At 42.8% G+C, this 21,865-nt stretch overlaps 1 protein-coding gene across 1 annotated transcript; it reads left to right on the top strand.

Annotated features, from left to right (window-relative positions):
- The first annotated feature begins 5,677 nt into the window (after window positions 1-5,677).
- On the top strand, window positions 5,678-13,995 carry ip6k2b (inositol hexakisphosphate kinase 2b). Its single transcript, XM_085775737.1, has 5 exons — window positions 5,678-5,963; window positions 9,287-9,506; window positions 10,239-10,423; window positions 11,366-11,541; window positions 13,312-13,995. Exons 1-5 carry the CDS (start codon window positions 5,720-5,722, stop codon window positions 13,957-13,959), a joined length of 1,473 nt encoding a protein of 490 aa, XP_085631863.1. The 5' UTR covers window positions 5,678-5,719; the 3' UTR covers window positions 13,960-13,995.
- Window positions 13,996-21,865: the final 7,870 nt, after the last annotated feature.

Raw genomic sequence — 21,865 nt, 5'->3', positions numbered from 1 at the left:
ATGGGAAATGTAGTGAAAACACTTTGCTTTCCAAAACTCCTCGTTGTCCCTTTAACATTGAAGAATAATACATCATATGATTGAAATCTTTATTTTGAACATGTGTGAACAGTGAAATCAAAACAAAACCAAACAAACTAAATATCCATAATCAGAGAAAAAATGAAAATGATATAGCCTATAAAACAAAAAAAAACTACCATTACCACTAATTAACTAATAATAGTAAATAAAATAATGTTAAACACGTTCGAGAAGGAGTAGGAAGAAGTAAAAACGTATTAACTCTGTTTATATTAAACTTATGTATCGTGTCATTGGCTGCACAGTGTGGGAATAAAGGTTGAATTTAATTTATAGAAAATGTCACAACATTAATATTTATCAGACTGACAGAATTAGCTTGGACAAACTTTATGATCAGAGGAGAGAGATCTGACACACACACACACACACACACAGTGGCGTGCACAGGGGGGGGGCAGGGGGGGCGGTCGCCCCCCCTCGTGGCCCAATTGTTGAAAAACGCGTGCTAAAGTGCCCCCTGGGAGCCAAAACGCGCGTTACAGTGTCCTCATGGGGGGCAAAACGTGTGTTAAAGTGCCCTCTAGGAGCTAAAACATGTGCTCAAGTGCCCTCATGGGGGCCAAAACGTGTGCTCAAGTGCCCTCTAGGAACCAAAACATGTGCTAAAGTGCCCTCTAGGAACCAAAACGTGTGCTAAAGTGCCCTCTAGGAGCCACAATGCGTGCTAAAGCGCCCTCTAGGAGCTGAAACGCGTGCTTAAGTGCCCTCTTGGGAGCCAAAACGCGTGCTTAAGTGCCCTCTAGGAGCCAAAACGTGTGCTAAAGTGCCCTCATGGTAGCCAAAACGTGTGCTAAAGTGCCCTCTAGGAGCCAAAACACATGTTAAAGTGCCTTCTTGGAAGCCAAAACACATGTTAAAGTGCCCTCTTGGAAGCCAAAACACATGTTAAAGTGCCCTTGGAAGCCAAAACGTGTGCTAAAGTGCCCTCTAGGAGCCAAAACACATGTTAAAGTGCCCTCTTGGAAGCCAAAAAACATGTTAAAGTGCCCTTGGAAGCCAAAACGTGTGCTAAAGTGCCCTCTTGGGAGCCAAAACACATGTTAAAGTGCCCTCTTGGAAGCCAAAACACATGTTGAAGTGCCTTTGGAAGCCAAAACGTGTGCTAAAGTGCCCTCTTGGGAGCCAAAACACGTGTTAAAACAGGCCACATCGATGTTTTTTAGTCTTAAGGTATTGATATTATAAAACAGGCCAAATCAACGTTTAAAAAGGACAAATTTTTTTCGCCGCCGACCTGTGGTCGCCGGCCAAACGCACCATGTCGCTACAGTCTCACTCTTGTCATTTTCTGAAACTTGGCAGCCCTGAAAGTGCCCTCTAGGAGCCACATCTAGGAACCAAAACGTGTGCTAAAGTGCCCTCTTGGGAGCCAAAACACGTGTTAAAGTGCCCCCTTGGAAGCCAAAATGCGTGCTAAAGTGCTCTCTAGGAGCCAAAACGTGTGCTAAAGTGCCCTCTTGGGGGCCAAAACACGTGTTAAAACAGGCCAAATCGACGTTTTTTTAGTCTTAAGGTATCGATATTAAAACAGGCCAAATCGACGTTAAAAAAGGCCAAAAAATTTTCGCCGCCGACCTGTGGTCGCCGGCCAAACGCACCATGTCGCTACAGTCTCACTCTTGTCATTTTCTGAAACTTGGCAGCCCTGAAAGTGCCCTCTAGGAGCCACATCTAGGAACCAAAACGTGTGCTAAAGTGCCCTCTTCAGTGGCGAGGACGCGCTATTAGGTGCCCCTTTTTTTCCTTTTCGCCCCTGCCCTTCAAAAAGTCTGTGCACGCCACTGCACACACACACACACACACACACACCACTGAACCCTTCACATGGTAAAATGACACGACGGTGGTTTTCTTCCCGTAAGATGGACGGCTGCTGTGATTGGTCTGTATTGTTCTGTTGATCCGTGGATCAGAGGCTCTGGGAAGCCCGTGGTGTATCCCGTAACACACACAGAGAGAGAGAGCAGACCACCACCACAGCTCTCCACCTGTGGGAGCGCAGCAGCAGCAGCAGCAGCAGCAGCAGCAGCAGCAGCAGCAGTGAGCCGTTCGTTCCTCTGCTGATGGTTTAATCCCCTTCTTCCCAGTTGTAATCCCAGCACAGAACTGGAACATCAGAGATTAGTGTGTGATTAGACGCTCACCGTCCACTGACCTGAGCAGCAGCAGCGGGTCTGGGTCTGACCGGCCAGTCAGACCCATTAAGGTCAAGTGGAGCTGGGGCCGGTCCAGCAGCAGATCTGTCTCAGGTCTCAGCTCGTAACCACTAACCTACATCGCTCACTAACAATTTACATTCCTGTCACTTGCTCTGTGTAATTGCAGATATTAGTCTGATCCCACATCAGTGGTTCTCTATTGTGTAACAGCGGAGAGACGTTTCTGGACCGTGGCTCTTATGTCATGATCTCCCAGTGTTGGACACGGTCTCACCTTGAAGAAAACTGTCACTGCTTCTCTGCTAATGGGATTTGGATAAACTCTATTATATATATATACTGTAGGGACATTGTGTATCTTCTCCTGTTCCCTATTCACGAAAATCAATTATTTGGTTCAAAAGTCTGTTTTTCATTAACCACACTGCAAAAACTCAAAATCTTTCCAAGAATATTTGTCTTATTTCTTGTCAAAATGTCTCATTTCTAGTCAAAACTAATCTCTTTCCACTTAAAATAAGACTCATCACCTAAAAATTAACTTGTTTTTAGATCATTTTCACTTGTTTCCAATTCATTTTCACTTGAAATAAGTAGAAAAATCTGCCAGTGAAAGAAAGTTTTTTGTGCTCGTAATAAGGAAGAAAAACTTGCTCCACTATCAGATTTTTCTACTTATTTCAAGTAAAAATATCCTTGAAAGAAGTAAAAAGTGTATAAAAACAAGCTACTTTTTATGTGATGAGTCTTATTTTAAGTAGAATGAGGACTGTTTTGACTAGAAATTACATTTTAACTAGAAATAAGACAAATATTCTTGGTAAGATTTTGAGTTTTTGCAGTGTAAGCTCGGTGCTGCTGCCATGTGGTGTCTCCATGTTTTTACGTTAAGTGGCAGTGTGACGGTAGGTAACCACGGAAACTCAGCGGAGACACCGGAGCTGTCGGCTCAGTCACCGCGGTAACGCAGTGAGGAGGAATGGAGCGTTACACTGATGCTGCATTCACCTGCAGTCGGGCAGACGGCCGTCGCTAACAAACCAGATGTCATTTTAGTCACAGAAGTCCAGAGAAAGACGGTAAAACAATACGACATCGCCATGACAACATATTGTCACGTGTATTGTTTTGCCACATGCTGACGGACCACTTGTTTACATAGAGGCTTGTTTATGCCCAATTTCAGGTGAATGCAACATGAAAAATACGACTGAGTTGCTTGTGATGTACAACCACAACGCTAGATGGGAGGAATTCCTACACAATGTACCTTTAACATATATGTATATACTGATTCCAGGTCTCTCTACAGCTCTGTCAGTCTCCTCGCCTCTTGGACGACTCTTCTTACTGTGCGTTGACACCAAAAGCGTCCAAAGCTTCAAAAACAGGGCCTAAAGCAGCTGATATTACTTTGTACTGAGTAGGATTACTCACAGGATTACTTTCTACAGTACACACTGACAGACTCCAGCTGCTTTCTTGTCTTTCCAAACCTTTCTGCTCCTCCTTCTCTTCATGTGTTCAATACTTATACTCCCTGTGTCATTTCACTTTATCACACATTACTTATGTGTTTATAGACATAAATGTTTGGATTTCTTTGTATATGTGCATTAGTTAGTTGGGTTGTTGCCGACATCTGGTGAAAACTTCAAGTCAACAGCTCCATTAGAAATATATTTTCTGAAACAAAATTTGACGCGTTCAATACTTATTTTGTATATATAAATACTTTTACTGGGAGTTTACTGAGTTTCTATTATTTCAGTCAGGCTGTTTTTTACAGCTCCTCACTGGGGTGAATGTGTTAATGTTGTCTGGCAGCAGAGAAACCACAACGTCACCGTGACAAGTTTTCACAACACGGATGAACAGGAAGTTGAAGTGCAACACAAAACACAGACCAGCACTTTAAAACAAAACAAAAAAACACACCTGTAAATCTGTTGTTGAACCTGAACTGTGATCAAAGGTTTTAATACTTTTTTATTATCAACTTCTTCTTTCTCTGAGCTCAGGTGAAGCTCCAGTCAGATACTGATGGGTCTGTCAGATTGGGTTTAAAACAACTTTGTCTTGATTTGCGTGCAGAGCCGGTGTGAGATCTCGTAGATTATTTAACGATGTTCACGTGAGATTGACTGTGCAGGTGTGAACAGGTGAGACCAGTTCCTGCTGTTAACCAGCTGGAGGAAGAGCTCCGATCTGGATCAGTCCCTCTGCTCTGTGTTGTTGGACATGAGTGACGTCGGTGTCGTCTGAGTCCGTCTGAGTCCGTCTCTTCTGACCTGTTAAACCTCAGAGACGTTTCAACCTTCTGCTGTTTGCATGAGAAGAGGACACGGTCATATCAGCTGTGACCTGCAGCCTGAGTCTCAGAGAGGGAGCTGGAACATGAAGATGAAGACTCAAGACTCAAGACACTTTATTGTCATTTCTCACAAATGTAGCTATATGCATACATAGAAAAAAAACACAGTTTCTCACCAGCTTCTTGCAACGCAACTCAGATAGAAATAATAATAAATAGATAAAACCAAGTTAAAAACATGAGGTAAAAAAAGATGAAGCTGTGAAGATGAAGATGAAGATGAAGATGAAGCTGTAACATGAAGATGAAGATGAAGATGAAGCTGTAACATGAAGATGAAGATGTAACATGAAGATGAAGATGAAGCTGTAACATGAAGATGAAGATGAAGCTGTAACATGAAGATGAAGCTGTAAAATAAAGATTAAGCTGATGAAGATAAGGATGAAGATGAAGCTCCTCAGATGAAGATGAACTGACTGTTGTGTTTTTGTGTCTAGTATTTTTCCTCCTGTCCTCCTCTTCCTCCTCCTCCTCCTCTTCCTCCCCCCTCCCCCTCCTGTGTGTTTTTTCTCTCTCTCCTTCCTCTTTGTTTGCTTCATCTGCTTCATCTCTCTCCTCTCCTCCTCTCCTCTCCTCCTCCTCTCCTCGGCGCCTTAGTCTCCTCCCAGCGACAGCCAGCCTCTGCTCTCTGATTGGCTGGCTGCGGCTCAGAGGGGGGCGGGGCTTGTCGGGCTGTTTTTCTAGTCGCTGGTTGTCGAGCTGCGTCCTCACTCAGTTTCGGTCACACAGCAGCAGAGGAAACACACCCACAGACACACACAGGACTAAAAGCTGTGTTTACTGCTTCTTATTCTCACACGCACATAAAAACACACGCACACGCGCACGGATCGTAGGGAACCATCGTGTTTTATTGAATCCGGGACCAGGATCTTTATTCTAAAGGGAATAAAAGGCTCGAAACGCGGATCTCGGCTCTCGGCTCTCGGCTCTGTGCTTCCTGCTCAGCCCTTTTGTTTTCCAGTCGGAGGCCACAGCGCCCCCATCCGGCCGATCAGCCCCCCTCTCAACCCCCCTAACCCCCTCAATCCCCCCACCACCAGCTCCTGCACGCGCCGTGGGTCCCCCCAGCTCAGCTGTCCGATGCGGAGTGAGGATGAGTCCGGCTCTGGAAGCGCTCATGCAGGCGGACGGGACTCGGACCGGGACTCAGACTCGGATCTTAGCCGGTAAAGGAGCGGGGGGGGTGATGCTGGAGCCCTTCGTGCACCAGGTGGGGGGCCACTCGTGCGTGCTGCGCTTCGGGGAACAGACCATCTGCAAACCGCTCATCCCCCGCGAGCACCAGTTCTACAAGAGTCTGCCCCCCGAGATGAGGAAGTTCACCCCCCAGTACAAAGGTAAGAGGAGATGATCTCAGCTGTAGTCTAGTCTCTGTAGCTGCTGCAGCTCGGTGATGTGATGTGATGTGATGATGTCAGAGCTCATGTGGAAATGTTTCATCTCTTTGCTGCTGGTGCGACCTGAGAACCTGCAGACTCTGTCATCATGTCAATATTTGCTTTGCAAGTCGATTTATGCTCCTAAATGTTCTGAAATCTTAGTCTGGATGTGATGTGATGTTGTTGTTGTGGTGCATTGATGATGAATCCTCCTCTTCCTCCTCCTTCATCTCCTCTGAGCTGATGATGATGATGATGGTGGAGGAGGAGGAGAGGCCTCCATCATTAGGCCTGGTTTTATTTTATGTATTTATTTATTTAGTTTATTAAGGGATAATTGTGCAATGACATTAATCATTTGCAGGAAATGAGGAGTTGGTTGCACCAGATTTATCTATAGCTGCTGATTTCCATTGTGCAGCCCCAACATGTAAAACACAACAGATGCAGAACACAAACTGAAATACAGAAGAAAACCTGACACAGAAAAGGACACAAATAGACAACAGACAGCACAGAGAGTGTAAGTGCAGTGCATTAGAGAAAGGTGTGTAGCTACACCGTCCTGTATGGTCGGTGAAAAGAAAAGCTAAGTCGTCTGCATGATGCAAAATACCATAAAACATTTAAAAAATGCCCAAGTTCCTATTATAAAATATCGTATTATTATTATTATAAGATAATACCTTAGATGTAACGCGGTGGCCTCTGATTGGCTGCTGGTTGTCCATCACAAAAACAACAACAGGAAATGAAATGTATGTTGATATTTATAGACGATCCGCTGCTGCTTTTCATATTAATGTGACCCCAGGTCTGTGGATGTGATGTGACCCTGGTGGAGGTTGTTGAGTGGGAGTGGGAGTGGGGGGGTTGGGGGTGTGTGTGTGTGTGACTTCCTGCCAGGAGGAGATGAGATGAGATGAGCAGCAGCCAGATCTTCTCTTTAAAGAGCCGAACAGCTTCTCTGGTTTCAGGACGAGAGACTCGGTTCAACTGGATCTAAAATAACTGGGACAGATCAACAGGGACCAGACTCTGGTTTCAGCTGCTCCACATGGACACAAACACACACTTTCATCTACACACACACACACACACACAGTTTTGATGGGACTATCAGATTCCCTGGACGAGGCCTCGGTGGGACTGGGAGCTGCAGACGTCTGCAGACGGCCGAGTGACGGAGGTCTGACTCCTCAGTTATGCAGCAGCGTGGGACTATAAACAGCTCTGGATGAGCCGTGGGATTTGGAGCAGAAGAGAGGAGAGAGGAGAGAGGAGAGAGGAGAGAGGAGAGAGGAGAGAGGAGAGAGGAGCTGCAGAGGAGAGGAGGCGTCTGCATGCTTCACCTGCACGGGGAGGAGGGGGGGCAGTGAATGCACCACGGACTGAGGCTGCATTAGTTTAGACAGAGTGTGTCTGTGTCTGTGCTCACTGTGGATGATGATGATGAGGGTAGAGCTGCAACAACAAATCGATTAACCCAACCCTAATCGATTATTTTGATAATCTAATAATCAGTTTGTGTTGTTTTTTAAAGAAAAAAGTCCAGATTCTCTGATTCAGCTTCTTCAATGTGAATATTTCTGGTTTATTTGTTCCTTTATGACAATAAACTGAGTCTCTCTTTGGTTTGTGGACAAAACAAGACATTTGAGGACGATGTCGTCTGGTGGTTTGAGAAACACTGATTGATATTAAAGTTTTATTGACCAAACAACTAATCGATTAATCGTCTTTAAATAAAAAACAGATTAATCGATAATGAAAATAATCGGTATAGTTGCAGCTCTAGAAGCTCAGACTCAGATCAAACATCAGTGTCTGATAGTGATGTGATGTTGATCTGCTCCGGTGTCAAAGTGCTGCAGGTGAATTATCCTCCGGTTGTAAAAACCCAGTTTATCTCCTGATTTATGAGCCGTTCTGTGGAATCGAGGCGGTGACTCATAAATTCCCACACTCACTCACTCAGCTCGGTGGCGGCGCAGCACCGTGGCCTGATGACGCTGCAGCTCTCAGTCTCAGCACTCTGGACTTTAAAGGGGGCGGAGCTTCACCCGTCAGGACGGTGATGTCAGTGCACATGACATCAGAGAGGCCGAGGCTGCAGAGGAGGAGACGAGGCTGCTGCTGCTGCTGCTGCTGCTGTGACCCCCTAAACCAAAAATGCCCTTTTTGAAATTATGAACATGTCAATTTATGCATTTGCATACTCATGAATATTCATAGAATCTAGATTTTTCAATGAGGGAGAAATAGTAGACCTGTTTTTAGCCTATTTGGGAGCTTTTTTAAACAACTTTTTTGTGGGAAAGCAATTTTAATCAAAAAATAGTCATAGCAGAGCATTTATACACATTTTAAAACGGCTCTTTAGGGGGACTTTAAATGTCGCCTCCTGTTTTAAAGGTCGTTTCACTGTGAAGGTGTCGCGTGTTCTGCGGTTTTGTTGTGTTGCTGTTGTGTTGTTGTTGTGTTGCACTATAGGTCGTTGTGTTGTGTTGTGTTTGTGTCTCTCCTGCTCGGCTGCTGCTGCTGCTGCGACCACATCTCCTCCACTTCTACTTCCTGTCTGAGGTTTTATCTCTATCGGCTCCTGCAGCTGTGATGTTTATTCTCAGTGCGTCACCTCCCCCACTCTCACACGCACACACAGACACACACAGACACACACAGGCCCTTCTATGGACGTTTACAAGGGGCCCGGCGGGGGGGTCGGAGGGGTCTACTCTACATGCGTTGCCAGTTTGTGGATGGTGTCATAAATAAGCTACTGGCATGGCGGTACACTGTGTTTCTTGAGTCATTGAGAAGAAAAAAGAGCTGAACATGTTTAGTGACGTGTTTTAGTTTCTGTCCTGTGCTTCATGTACTATTTCATTTCCTCATGTCGCTGCTGACACTGAAACTCTGTATGAGTTACTGTGTTGTTGTTGTTGTTGTTGCTGCTGCTGATAAATAAACTTGTTCATCTCACTCTGTTCTCGTCTTGTCGTTTCTGTCTCTTGTTTTCTGGATACCATCGATGTTACTGGTGATGATGATGATGATGATGGTGTAAAACTCTCTGTCCTGCTTCCCTCTTCTCTCTCTGACTTTCACATCCACTTTCTGAGTGTGTGTGAGTGTGAGTGCATGTTCAAGGAAATGTAATTTTAAATGCAGACGTAGACATTCAGGGGAAATCCAGCTCTGGTGTTTTATTCAGGAAGTTATTACCAAATATTTAAAAAATCCTAACACCGTGTCCTCCTCTGTCTCTCTGTCTGTCTCAGGTGTGGTGTCGGTCAGCTTCGAGGAGGATGAGGAGGGGAACCTGTGCCTCATCGCCTACCCGCTCCACAGCGAGTCCGGAGACCTGGAGAACAAAGACCCGTCGTCGGACTGCGAGCCCAAGACCAAGATGCTGAAGTGGAGCAACAAGAAGCTGCTGGAGAACGACAACTACGGCAAAGAGCGAGGACGACACGGCCGCAAGGAGGACAAGATCATGAGGTAGGAGGAGGAGGACGTTGTTATTTAAAGGGATAGTTTTTTGACATTTTGGCAAATTGGCCCATTGCCATAATCCCTATAGTCATAGCAGTAGGTTCGTTACCTTTAATTGTCAGTGCAAGCTGTTTTTAGAACGGCGGAGCAGAGATTTCTTGGTTTCCCTCATCAAACTCATCAAATACACAATCCAACAACTCCACAACGCTCTGGTGGACAAGTTGTGAGCTGCACATTCACCACGCTATGAGATAATAACACAACGTTACCACACAGAGTTGTTTTAGAGGGAAATACAGAGACTGATGATGAAAAACTGTCCCTGAAGGCAACGTGCATCAGTGGTTTTGCATGAATTTCCCTCTAAAACAACTCTGTGTGGTAACGTTGTGTTATTATCTCATAGCGTGGTGAATGTGCAGGTCACAACTTGTCCACCAGAGCGTTGTGGAGTTGTTGGATTGTGTATTTGATGAGTTTGATGAGGGAAACCAAGAAATCCCATAATGAGCCTCCGTAGCGTAGCTCTGAGCAGCTCACGGCTCTGCTCCGCCGTTCTAAAAACAGCTTGCACCGACAATTAAAGGTAACGAACCTACTGACTATAGGGATTATGGCAATGGGACAATTTGACTAAATGTTGAACTATCCCTTTCAACACCTGCAGGTCACAGTGTTCATCATCATCTGGTTGTGTGACACTAAAGTCGACCTTTGTTGTTGTTCTTCCTGCAGTTACAACCGTGAGGAGTCGGTGCAGCAGCAGCAGCAGCAGCAGCAGCAGCAGGCCGAGGTTCTCTACTTCAGCCTGGAGAAGGGAAACGTGGTGCCGCAGATCAAACACAACCCCTGGAGTCTCAAGTGTCACCAGCAGCACTTACAGAGGATGAAGGAGAACGCAAAGCACCGCAACCAATACAGTATCCTTTCTAACCGGATGAGCAGAGAGAGGCTCAGAGATGCAGACAGACATGAACACACTGTTGGGTTGGGTTAGGGAAGCCATATTGCAAGATGCACAACAAACACAGTAAGAATGAAACAGAATCTAAAAGTAGGACATAATTGAAAAAGAGAAGGATATGATTAAATACCACAAAATCATGATAAATACTGAATAAATACTACTAAATGATGCAGCAATACCAAGTCTGACCCAAATGATGTTTGTTATAATATCCGATCGCTGCAGGAACAAAAGACTTTTGCAGTTGTTTAGTGGAAACAGGCAATGACGTACACATTTAGAAACATACAATGTAACACCACTGACAAAAACACACAAACAAAACGGAACAGGACAGAAAAGAAAAGTGCTAAAAAAAAGGAAGAAAAAGAACAAAAGGATGTAAACATAGGCAAATTTACATTTACTACTCAATACATTTAATCAAACTTAAATGTTTCTCACTTTTTGTTCTGCTTTTCTTCCTTGTCTTGATTTGTTGCGATTATTTTTTCCAAAAGAAATTGGCTTTGCACTTTTATTTTTTAAAAAAAAATCTAAATTCAAGTTTCTTCTTGATTGAGCCTTAAATATAAATATTTTCCCCCAAAAGAATCATTGTGTTAACCATCTGCAGGCAATTTACATCAAGTGCCCCCAACATAATATTCAGCGGTGTAAATTCAAAATGAATATTTATAGGTCTTAGCCAGTTTAGAATATCTGACCACAACCTGACGACATACGGACAATAATAAAATAAATGTAGCTGTTAATTTGCAACGTGTATGAATCAACTGATATAGTATGAATAGAACTAAAATAATGTGTCCAGGGGATCAAAGTGTTAACCACGTTGCAGCTTTTGTGTTAGTGTGTCTGTTGTTGTTGTTGTGACCTTGACCCATGACCTCAGAGTTCATCCTGCTGGAGAACCTGACGTGGCGCTACACCGTCCCCTGCGTCCTGGACCTGAAGATGGGAACTCGTCAGCACGGTGACGACGCGTCGGAGGAGAAGAAAGCCAATCAGATCCGCAAGTGTCAGCAGAGCACGTCGGCCTCCATCGGAGTGCGTCTGTGCGGCATGCAGGTAGGACGGACCGGCGGCTCATTATAGATCCACCTATAGCAGCTTAGTATTACATCTTAAAGGGCATTCCCACCAAATCTGTTATGTAACATGTGCAACACAATTACCAACTCAATATAAAACTTCAAGAAGGGAAATCGAAGTAGCGGTGCAACGGATCATAGTTGATCTGTGATCGGCACCAAGTGGTCCGCGGATCAATCGATAAAAAAAAGAAGTTATATTAGATTGGATTAGATTAGATTAGATTAGATTAGATTAACTTTATTGTCCCCAAAAGGGGAAATTTGTCTTGGGCAAAAGTGCAGACATACAGTATAAGCAGCAATAAGCAGTGACAGACATACATAAGTACAACGACAGACATGCAGGCAATAGACATAGGGCATGGCACCGCCCCAGACGAATAAACGAGCAATTAAAAAACCTCTAGAGCTGCAACAGTTAATCGATAAATTGAACAATAATCAATTATTAAAGTAATCGTCAACTATTCTGATAATCTAATAATCAGTTTGAGTAGTTTTTTAATTAAAAAAAGTCCAAATTCTCTGATTTCAGCTTCTTAAATGTGAATATTTCTGGTTTCTTTGTTCCTTTATGACAATAAACTGAGTCTCTCTTTGGTTTGTGGACAAAACAAGACATTTGAGGACGATGTCGTCTGGTGGTTTGAGAAACACTGGTTGATGTTTTTTAACATTTTTTAACATTTTATTGACCAATATAGATTAATCGTTTAAATAATCGACAGATGTCTTGGCCAGGCTTCCCTTGAAAAAGAGGTCATTGAGTCTCAACGGGACCGACCTGGTTAAATAAAGGCTAATAATAAAATAATAATAAAAAATGAATCGATAATGAAAATGATCGTTAGTTGCAGCTCTAAAAAACTCTGCTCGTAAATGTTTGTTTTATCAATACGTTTATTAGCTTTACTACTTAATTGCTGCTTGGCGACAAATAAAATTTTATTGAATTGAATTGAATTCGCAACGCACAACGTTAATATGTGTCATTGCGGAAGGTGTACATTGGAACGTCTTGAATACACTGTAAAAACTCAAAATCTTTCCAAGAATATTTGTCTAATTTCTTGTCAAAACGTATCAATTTTAGTCAAAACTAATCTCTTTCCACTTATAATAAGACTCGTCACCTAAAATTTAACTTGTTTTTAGATCATTTTCACTTGTTTCAAACTAATTTTCACTTGAAATAAGTTGAAAAATCTGCCAATGAAAGCAGGTTTTTGTGCTTGTAATAAGAAAGAAAAACTTGCTCCACTATCAGATTTTTCTACTTATTTCAAGTCAAAATCTGCTTGAAAGAAGTAAAAACTCTCTAAAAACAAGCTACTTTTCCTGTATAACTATGTATGTATATGTATAAATACACTTATTTTAGTATAATGAGATTTGTTTTGACTAGAAATTACATTTTGTCTAGAAATAAGACAAATATTCTTGGTAAGATTTTGAGTTTTTGCAGTGAACACACACACACACACATTCCATCCACCTTTTCTTATTCACATTTTCACAAAACTATCAGATTTTTCTACTTATCTCAATTGAAAATCTGCTTGAAAGAAGTAAAAAGTGTCTAAAAACAAGCTGCTTTTTAATGTGATGAGTCTTATTTTAAGAATTATGAGATTTGTTTTGACTAGAAATAAAGACAAATATTCTTGGTAAGATGTAGAGTTTTTGCAGTGTAATTTTCTCTGTCAGGAATCCTCATGTGTGTGTGTGTGTGTCTGTGCTGCAGGTGTACCAGTCGGACTCGGGTCAGCTGATGTTCATGAACAAGTACCACGGCCGTAAGCTGACGCTGGCGGGCTTCAAGGAGGCTCTGTACCAGTTCTTCCACGACGGGCGGCGGCTGCGGCGGGAGCTGCTGTCCCCGGTGCTGCGGCGCCTCAGGGAGATGCAGGCGGCGCTGGCGGCCTGCGAGTCCTACCGCTTCTACTCCAGCTCGCTGCTCATCATCTACGACGGCGGCGAGCCGCCCCGCCGCCGCCACGCGCCCGCCAGGCCCCGGCACCGCGGCGGAGAGGAGGGGGACGAGGACGAGCCGTCGGACGAGGACGAGGAAGAGGAGGAGGAGGAAGAGGAAGACGAGGAGGAGGAGGAAGGAGCGTTTGGTTTCCCTCGCTCCTCCTCGGCAGGAAGCAGCGGCGGCGGTTTGGCTGCTGCCGGCGGCAACAGCAGCAGCAGCCGCTCGTCCCACAGCGGCGGCGGTGGCGAGGCGAGCAGCCCCGAGGTCGACGTCCGCATGATCGACTTCGCCCACACCACGTGCCGGCACTACGGCGAGGACAGCGTGGTGCACGAGGGCCAGGACAGCGGCTTCATCTTCGGCCTCCAGAACCTGATCACCATCATCTCCCAGCTGGAGGACCACAGCTCCGACTGAACCACGCAGCAGAATAAAACCTGCTCGCTACTTTTTTTCTCGGCGACGACGAGCCGACGAGCCGCCGACGCCCGGCTGCTCCGGTCGGTCGGTCGGTCGGTCGGTGCGGCGTCCTCTTCTTCGTGCCGACGTACGTGGACGTCTGAGCCGAAACCTCAGACGACTCCTCGGGCTCCAAGGAGACAGAGACGTGTGGTCGTCGTGGTCGTTGTCTCTTTCAGACGGCGGCCGTAGACCGTAGACGGACGGACGGACGGACAGACGGGGGCCGACTGGGCCTCCATTTGCACTTTTCCTCTTTCTGAGACTTCTGCTCCTTTTCTTTGTTGTCGGCGGTCGGTCAGAGGACGTCGTCTCCTGTCCTCTCAAACACCAGGACTCCTCTCGCCTCTAAGACTCAGACCGTCGTCTTTCGTTGTTTAATTCTCTCTGAGAGAGGCGGCGAGGCGGCGGTCAGGGGGGCGGAGCCTGGCGTGGTGCTTTATAGCCGTGTCATCACCATAGACTGTAAAAAACATGGACGTAGCATCCGTGACGTCCCCCATTGGTTTTGGGGAGTCGTTTTTGTGACTCCAACATGGCGGCCTGAACAGCGCCATGTTGGATTGGCCGGCCGAGAACCCGCCCACTGGCCTCGAAGCAGCTGTCCACGGAGCTGCTCGGACCTGTCACTCAACGTTTCTGCGCCCTAATTGGCCAGAATTTTAAACCTAATAACAGTAAAACGGTAGAGTTAAACCCCCTCAGAGTGTGTGCGGGGGTAGAAACTATCGATTGAGACAAAAAAACGTTCTGACACCAGGCTTTTAACATGTTTATTGAGGATGTAAAGTGGGTGATTTTAACATGGGGGTCTATGGAGAGTTGCTGCTTTCTGACACCAGCCCCCAGCGACAGCCGGGGGGATTGCAGTTTGTTGAACGAGGAAGTGACTTCACTTCTCAGACCCACAACTGCCCCCTTGGTCATCACCTACGATTTTTATTATTTCTTGGATGAAGTTTGGACTGAAGCGAAAAGCCCAGCTGGTTCTGACCCCGGCTGAGCGCTCGGCTCCTCATAGCAAACGGACGACTTCAGCTTGTGATAAGGACGTGTAGTGTTTCTGTTTCTGTCCGTGTCCACTTGGATTTACGCTTTTTTTTTTTTGGTGGAAGAACAAGAACAACATAAAGATACCTTAGGTGTAGAAGAAGGGATGTTCCTCTCCTCTGAGCTTTTTGCCTATAAACTGAACTCAAGACGTTTTTTTGAAAAGGGGATTAATGTAAAGGGGACGTTTTCCTCGTTCTGTCGCTGTCTTTGTTTTCATCTGATTTCTTTCTTTCTCCTCTTCATTCCCGAAACTTTGACTAAACAAAGAGAATATATTGATTTAAACACTAGTTATAAAGACTATATAGAGACTATTTATTTGAAAGGATTGTTTAAAAATGAAAGAAAAAAAACAAACAAACAGTGGAAACAAGTACATTCCATATTACCACTATAAATGTTCTGATACGACTTTGATTTATTTTGTTATTTCAAGAGGCGACGCGTCTCTTGTTACTCCTGTGTGTTACCAGTGTCTTGGATAATAAAGGCATTCATTTGTGGTAAAAAAACAACTAACAAGGTCTATTTGTGTTTATTTATAGTGTGTTATGTGTGTGTGTGTGTGTGAGAGAGAAAGAGAGATGTGTTTACTGAGCAGGAAGTAGAGAAACTGAAATGTCAGCTCTGAGTTTTGAACAAAAGGACGAAACACTGACGGGAAAATGACTTATCGTCTTTATAGTTCAACTCCAGGAAACATTTGACCTTTGACCTCATTAATCCTTCACACTTCAAAACCTTTATCACACACTGAGGGGATTAATGAACATTCAGAAAGTTGAGTTCAGTTTTCTAATATAAATATATTATATTACATTCATAACAGAAAGTAAAACTGATCAGACATGGACTCTTCTTGTGAGGTGTTGGTGGCAAAATATTCTCCAGTAGTTAGAAGTGTAAATAATAAACCGAGTGAGTGTGTTGGTGTGTAAATACACTGCAAAAAACTCAAAATCTTTCCAAGAATATTTGTCTTATTTCTAGTCAAAACAAATCTCATTATACCTAAAATAAGTATATTTATACATATACATACATAGTTATAGATAAAAAGTAGCTTGTTTTTAATCACTTTTTACTTTTTTCAAGTCTATTTTCACTTGAAATAAGTAGAAAAATCTGATAGTGGAGCAAGTTTTTCTTTCTTATTACAAGCACAAAAAACTCATTTTCACTGGCAGATTTTTCTACTTATTTCAAGTGAAAATGTGTTTGAAACAAGTGAAAATGATCTAAAAACAAGTTAATTTTTAGGTGATGAGTCTTATTTAAAGTAGAAAGAGATTAGTTTTGACTAGAAATTAGACATTTTGACAATAAATAAGACAAATATTCTTGGAAGGATTTTGAGTTTTTGCAGTGCACTATAAACCATAGAAAAAGTGGACTGAACCTCTAGTGCAGTGTTTTTCAACCTTGGGGTCGGGACCCCATCTGGTAAAAATAAAAAAAATTACTGATAAAAATATTTTTTAAACTAATTATTTTTCTTTTTAAAATTATGATTAAAAACACCACACACGATACTAAACAACTGTATTCTATACTTTCACTTTCTCAAATTTAATTTGAGTTCAAATAAAATGCAAATATCTGAGCTGGCGCATCTTGATTGACACGGTCGCCAGAAATCTGTGATGACAAAATGAGGTCACGAGCCAGAAAAGGTCGGGAACCGCTGCTCTAGTGTGTAAGGTTGGAGGAGTTAGACACAAGGTCGGTGTTAGTGGTTGGTCGACAGCTGATCAAGGTTCAAGCTTTTAAAGACCAAACTGAATTTGTCCAAATGAACAAGGCAAGGCAAGGCATCTTTATTTACATAGCGCATTTCATAGCAAGGCAACTTTACATAAAGACAAAACATTAAAATAAAAAAAGAGAAGCATAAAACAGAATAAAAGCAAGTTAAAAGCAAGAGCAAATAAATGAAGAACAAATTGAGCCTTTTATTCTGAATCCTACTCAGATTCAGTGTCGTGGAGAAGCTGCTCTGATGTGTGGAGGTCGGGTCAGATCGGATCGGATCGGAGCGGAGGAATGTTTTTCTCTGAGACGGAGCTGAAGGTTCAGGTTTTATTGCCGGTCATTCAGTTACCGAGCTGTAAAACTATAACGATGAGTCAGAGGGAATGTGATGATGATGATGATGATGATGGAGGAGATCTGGGATCATATTTCACATAGCTGTGAGTGAATTAATTGGATTTAAGTTTGACTGTAGCAGCGTTAAAGGGATAGTTCAACATTTTGGCAAATTGGCCCATTGCCATAATCCCTATAGTCATAGCAGTAGGTTAGTTACCTTTAATTGTCGGTGCAAGCTATTTTTAGAACGGCGGAGCGGAGCCGTGAGCTGCTCAGAGCTACGCTACGGAGGCTCATTATGGGATTTCTTGGTTTCCCTCATCAAACTCATCAAATACACAATCCAACAACTCCACAACGCTCTGGTGGACAAGTTGTGAGCTGTACATTCACCACGCTATGAGATAATAACACAACGTTACCACACAGAGTTGTTGTAGAGGGAAATACAGAGACTGTTGATGAAAAACTGTCCCTGAAGGCAACGTGCATCAGCGGTTTTGCATGAATTTCCCTCTAAAACAACTCTGTGTGGTAACGTTGTGTTATTATCTCATAGTGTGGTGAATGTGCAGGTCACAACTTGTCCACCAGAGCGTTGTGGAGTTGTTGGATTGTGTATTTGATGAGTTTGATGAGGGAAACCAAGAAATCCCATAATGAGCCTCCGTAGCGTAGCTCTGAGCAGCTCACGGCTCTGCTCCGCCGTTCTAAAAATAGCTTGCACTGACAATTAAAGGTAACGAACCTACTGCTGTGACATAGGGGTTATTATTTGCCAAAATGTTGAACTATCCCTTTAAACAAAGTGTTTACTTTGCACACAAGGACAAATAACTGAGACACCTGCTGCTGTTTACTTCTCTGATTTCCATCCAGAGGAAACGTTAATGCCAACACAGCAGCAGAGCTTTGGGATTGTTCCTTTCTTTGTTTCCACGGTTTTACTCCACACATCGTAAGATCGCTAACGGCCCTCGGCCCCTGCGTCATCACAGTCACAGATTGCATTATTAAGCAGTTTAGTGGAGGTTTTTGGCCCGGTAGCCGTTCGGTGGGGACATCGGTGACTGAGCTGCACTGGGCCGGCACAGCTCAGATTATACACTTCAAACATGAAACACGTCGTCCACTGAAGCTGTAAGCAGGAAGCATTAGCTACACGGTGTAATCCAGCTCCTACAGATCCCAACTCTCCCACACAGCTACGACCTCAGATGACCCGCGGTGTTCCTTTAACATGTTTCATGCACCGTTAACTCTGCAGTGAAAGTTGCAGCCTGTCAGAACAGACTGTAGTAGTCTGCAGCCTAATCAGCTTTCAACACCGGAAAACACTCGAGGCTCAGCAGCAGGTTTTTCTTTCTTATTACAAGCACAAAAAACTTGCTTTCACTGGCAGATTTTTCTACTTATTTCAATTGAAAATTAGTTTGAAACAAGTGAAAATGATCTAAAAACAAGTTAATTTTTAGGCGATGAGTCTTATTTTAAGTGGAAAGAGTTTAGTTTTGACTAAAATTGAGACATTTTGACAAGAAATAAGACAAATATTCTTGGAAAGACTTTGAGTTTTTGCAGTGCAGGAGGGAAAGTTCGTAGAAAGTCTGGCAGCGGAGACCTGACACACCTGCTCTACGTGAAAGATGACCTGAGGCTGCAGAGCGGCTTTCTGAAGACAATGAGATGTTGGAAATACTTTCCATGCATCATAGCTGTCGATGTCAGACAGCCGAGGTGTGGCGCTTTCATTCAGAGAGACATTAACAATAACAAGACTTTTTTTCTATTAAAATGTCTTGCCCCACATTTTAAAATGTCGACTCATTGAAACAGCTTCAGATTTTAAAGTGTAATGTAATAGACTTGTGAGGTACCAAGTGACATCAAATGGAAGTAACAAGAAGCATGTTTTGGATCAGTCTTATCATAGACATACATGTTATGTCTAGGTTATGTGTGTTATGGCTGTACGTAGTGTAGATGAACAGTAGGCTAAAGTTAAGATAAATGAAGTCGGTTGTCAAGCCTCATCATAACAAAAGCATGTTAAAATCAGCATATTGATATTTTCTGTTAGATTTATTTCGTTGTCTACACTGCAAAAATTCAAAATCTTACCAAGAATATTTGTCTTATTTCTAGTCAAAATGTAATTTCTAGTCAAAATAAATCTAATTATACTTAAAATAGGACTCATCACATTAAAAAGTAGCTTGTTTTTAGACACTTTTTTTTTTTACTTTTTTCAAGCTAATTTTCCACTTTAAATAAGTAGAAAAATCTGACAGTGGAGCAAGTTTTTCTTTCTTATTACAAGCACAAAAAACTTCCTTTCACTGGTAGATTCTTCTACTTATTTCAAGTGAAAATGAGTTTGAAACAAGTGAAAATGATCTAAAAACAAGTTAATTTTTTGGTGATGAGAAATAGCCCACACAAATCTTTACTTAGTCAAAGTACTGTAATGGAACATTTTGATGTTAGCCCATACAAGGGATTGTTGTGTCCTGGTGGTGAGACTAGGCAGAACCACTGGAGGGGCCATATTTTGTCTACTGGTAGCTATGTGTTTGGGATCTATAAAGATAGTGAGCCTGAGAACATCTTCAGTTCACTCCCCCACTGACCGTGTGCTGTTCAGTTGTACATGTGTGACATACAGTATGTGTGACTCCATTCATGAATGCTTATTAAATCTCAAGAAAGACAGTCGACGTGTGAAACTTTTCTTTTTAATTCTTCATTGAACAAAGAGAACAAATTCTTGCCACCACAGTATGTTCAAATTAGGCGTGAAGTTTTGGAAAGATTATAGCCTACTGTAAGTTTCTCAAAACAAGTGGTAAAATTTCTAAAAGGTTTTTAATAAATTCTAGAAGAAACTGGTAAAATTTCTCAAAAAAGAAATTCTAGAAAAAGTTGGGCACCCCCCATGGATCTATAATAAGACAATATAATACATCCATGGCAGCCCCTTGAACCCTCTCAAGCCCCCGGACCCCGCTTTCAGAACCATTGAGCGAGCAGATCTGGTTGTGTTTTACATAGTTGGCGCTGTGTCCAGTCTGCACACCTGTACAGCGAGGCTATTTGTCATCTCTCTACCGGCTAAAGATGGTGTTGTGGTCACTGGAAGGGTATGTGCATGGATCTATACGAATAAGGGTTAGGCTAATAATAATGATATAACACATCCATGATCTGTCACCAATTGTAATACTGGGTGAAGAGAAGTTAGCTTAGCAATAGTAGTACCGTATGCTGCTTGGAACTCTAAATGGCGTCGTTTTGATTCCGACTGTTGCATGCGCCGGTACTGCAGCTCCATTCATGTTGTTTGTTACTGTTCCCACCTGTAAGATGCTCAGAATGAAATATCAAAGTGATATAACATGTGTAAAAGCCGTAGACGGTGACAATGTGATGAGTTTGATGATCGCTACTTTGAGTGGATTCCAGTGAAATAACCAAAGCGTTAGTAGCATTCGGTAGGCTAATCCAAGATGGTCGATGCTAATGATTGTGAAACTGAGCTACGAAACTAAACTGTCTCCCAAAGTGAGAAATGTGCGACTGCGGGTAAAACATAAACAGTTCAGTTAATTCAGAGGTAAACCCGTGCTAGTGTATGACGTGAACCGGGTTTTTAAGGCTTTTTATTTGTGGGTGGAAAAGGAATGCTAACGACATGCAAGCTAATGAAGATAGCTCAGGCAATTTCCTCTGGGATTTTCAAAATAAGAGCGTGAAAACTGTATTTACTGTTGCTTCAGGAATGAAAATGAATGTGCTACACAATGAATCAACCACAGTGTCGTTCTTATTTACATCTTATTTTATATTCTGTCATTCACTTGTAACACACCCGTGTATCTTGATCTTGACGAGTGTAGTCAGTAAATACATTTTTTTCTATGCTTGTGGATGTAAACTCATTTTTCTACAGTTCCCGCTGGTGTGTCTGACAACCCCACATTATTACTGAACGTAACCTGAGTTTCATAACGTCCTGTGTTCACTGACTCACAGCAGATAACCCACATTCATTTGCATCATTCAGCTACAGGATCATTCATGCATCTTACAGAGAGTCAGAAATAGAGAACACGTGTCCCCGGGTGGATCTAATCTGGTTTCTTTTTTGGGTTTGAGTGGATGAAGCAACATTTAATCCAGTTATGGGTTTGATGAGATGATATATAACAAGAAGCACAACATGACAGGGATTAATATTATTATTTCTTCCTCCTCACACTCCAATCGTCACGTTTTTCTCCTTTGTGTGATTTAAATGATGAAGATTTGATCTGGATCAGTGGTGAATAATCTGAGTTTGTAATGTGAGATATTTTTGTATTTATATGGGTGAGCTGTTATGGGACATAGACTGTTGCCTTGGCGACAGGATTTTCTTTTTCTTTTCTTTTTTACAGTAGCCTAGTACTGATTCATAACTATGGCAACAGCATTGATATTTTTCACACTTATGAAACCACCACCACAAAATCCAGTGTGAGTTTGGTCTTATTGCTCAAATATTCTCGTAATTAAATGACATAGAACAATAATGTGAGTTACAGTGTAAACACGGTTTGTTTCATTTCTCAGAAATCTCAGAGCAGCTTGAGACTCGCAGCCAGGTGTGATCAGAGTTAAACTGCTGGAATCAAAGTGGTGGTTTTGCAATCGATGTCCTGAGAGAACTAATAAATCCTGA

The sequence above is a fragment of the Trachurus japonicus genome, chromosome 5 (assembly GCF_045865225.1).
Source record: "Trachurus japonicus isolate A0001 chromosome 5, Traja_1.0".
NCBI classification, from domain to species: Eukaryota; Metazoa; Chordata; class Actinopteri; order Carangiformes; family Carangidae; genus Trachurus; species Trachurus japonicus.
The sequence above is the reverse complement of the archived record's forward strand: the minus strand, read 5'-3'. Positions and strand labels throughout refer to the sequence as shown.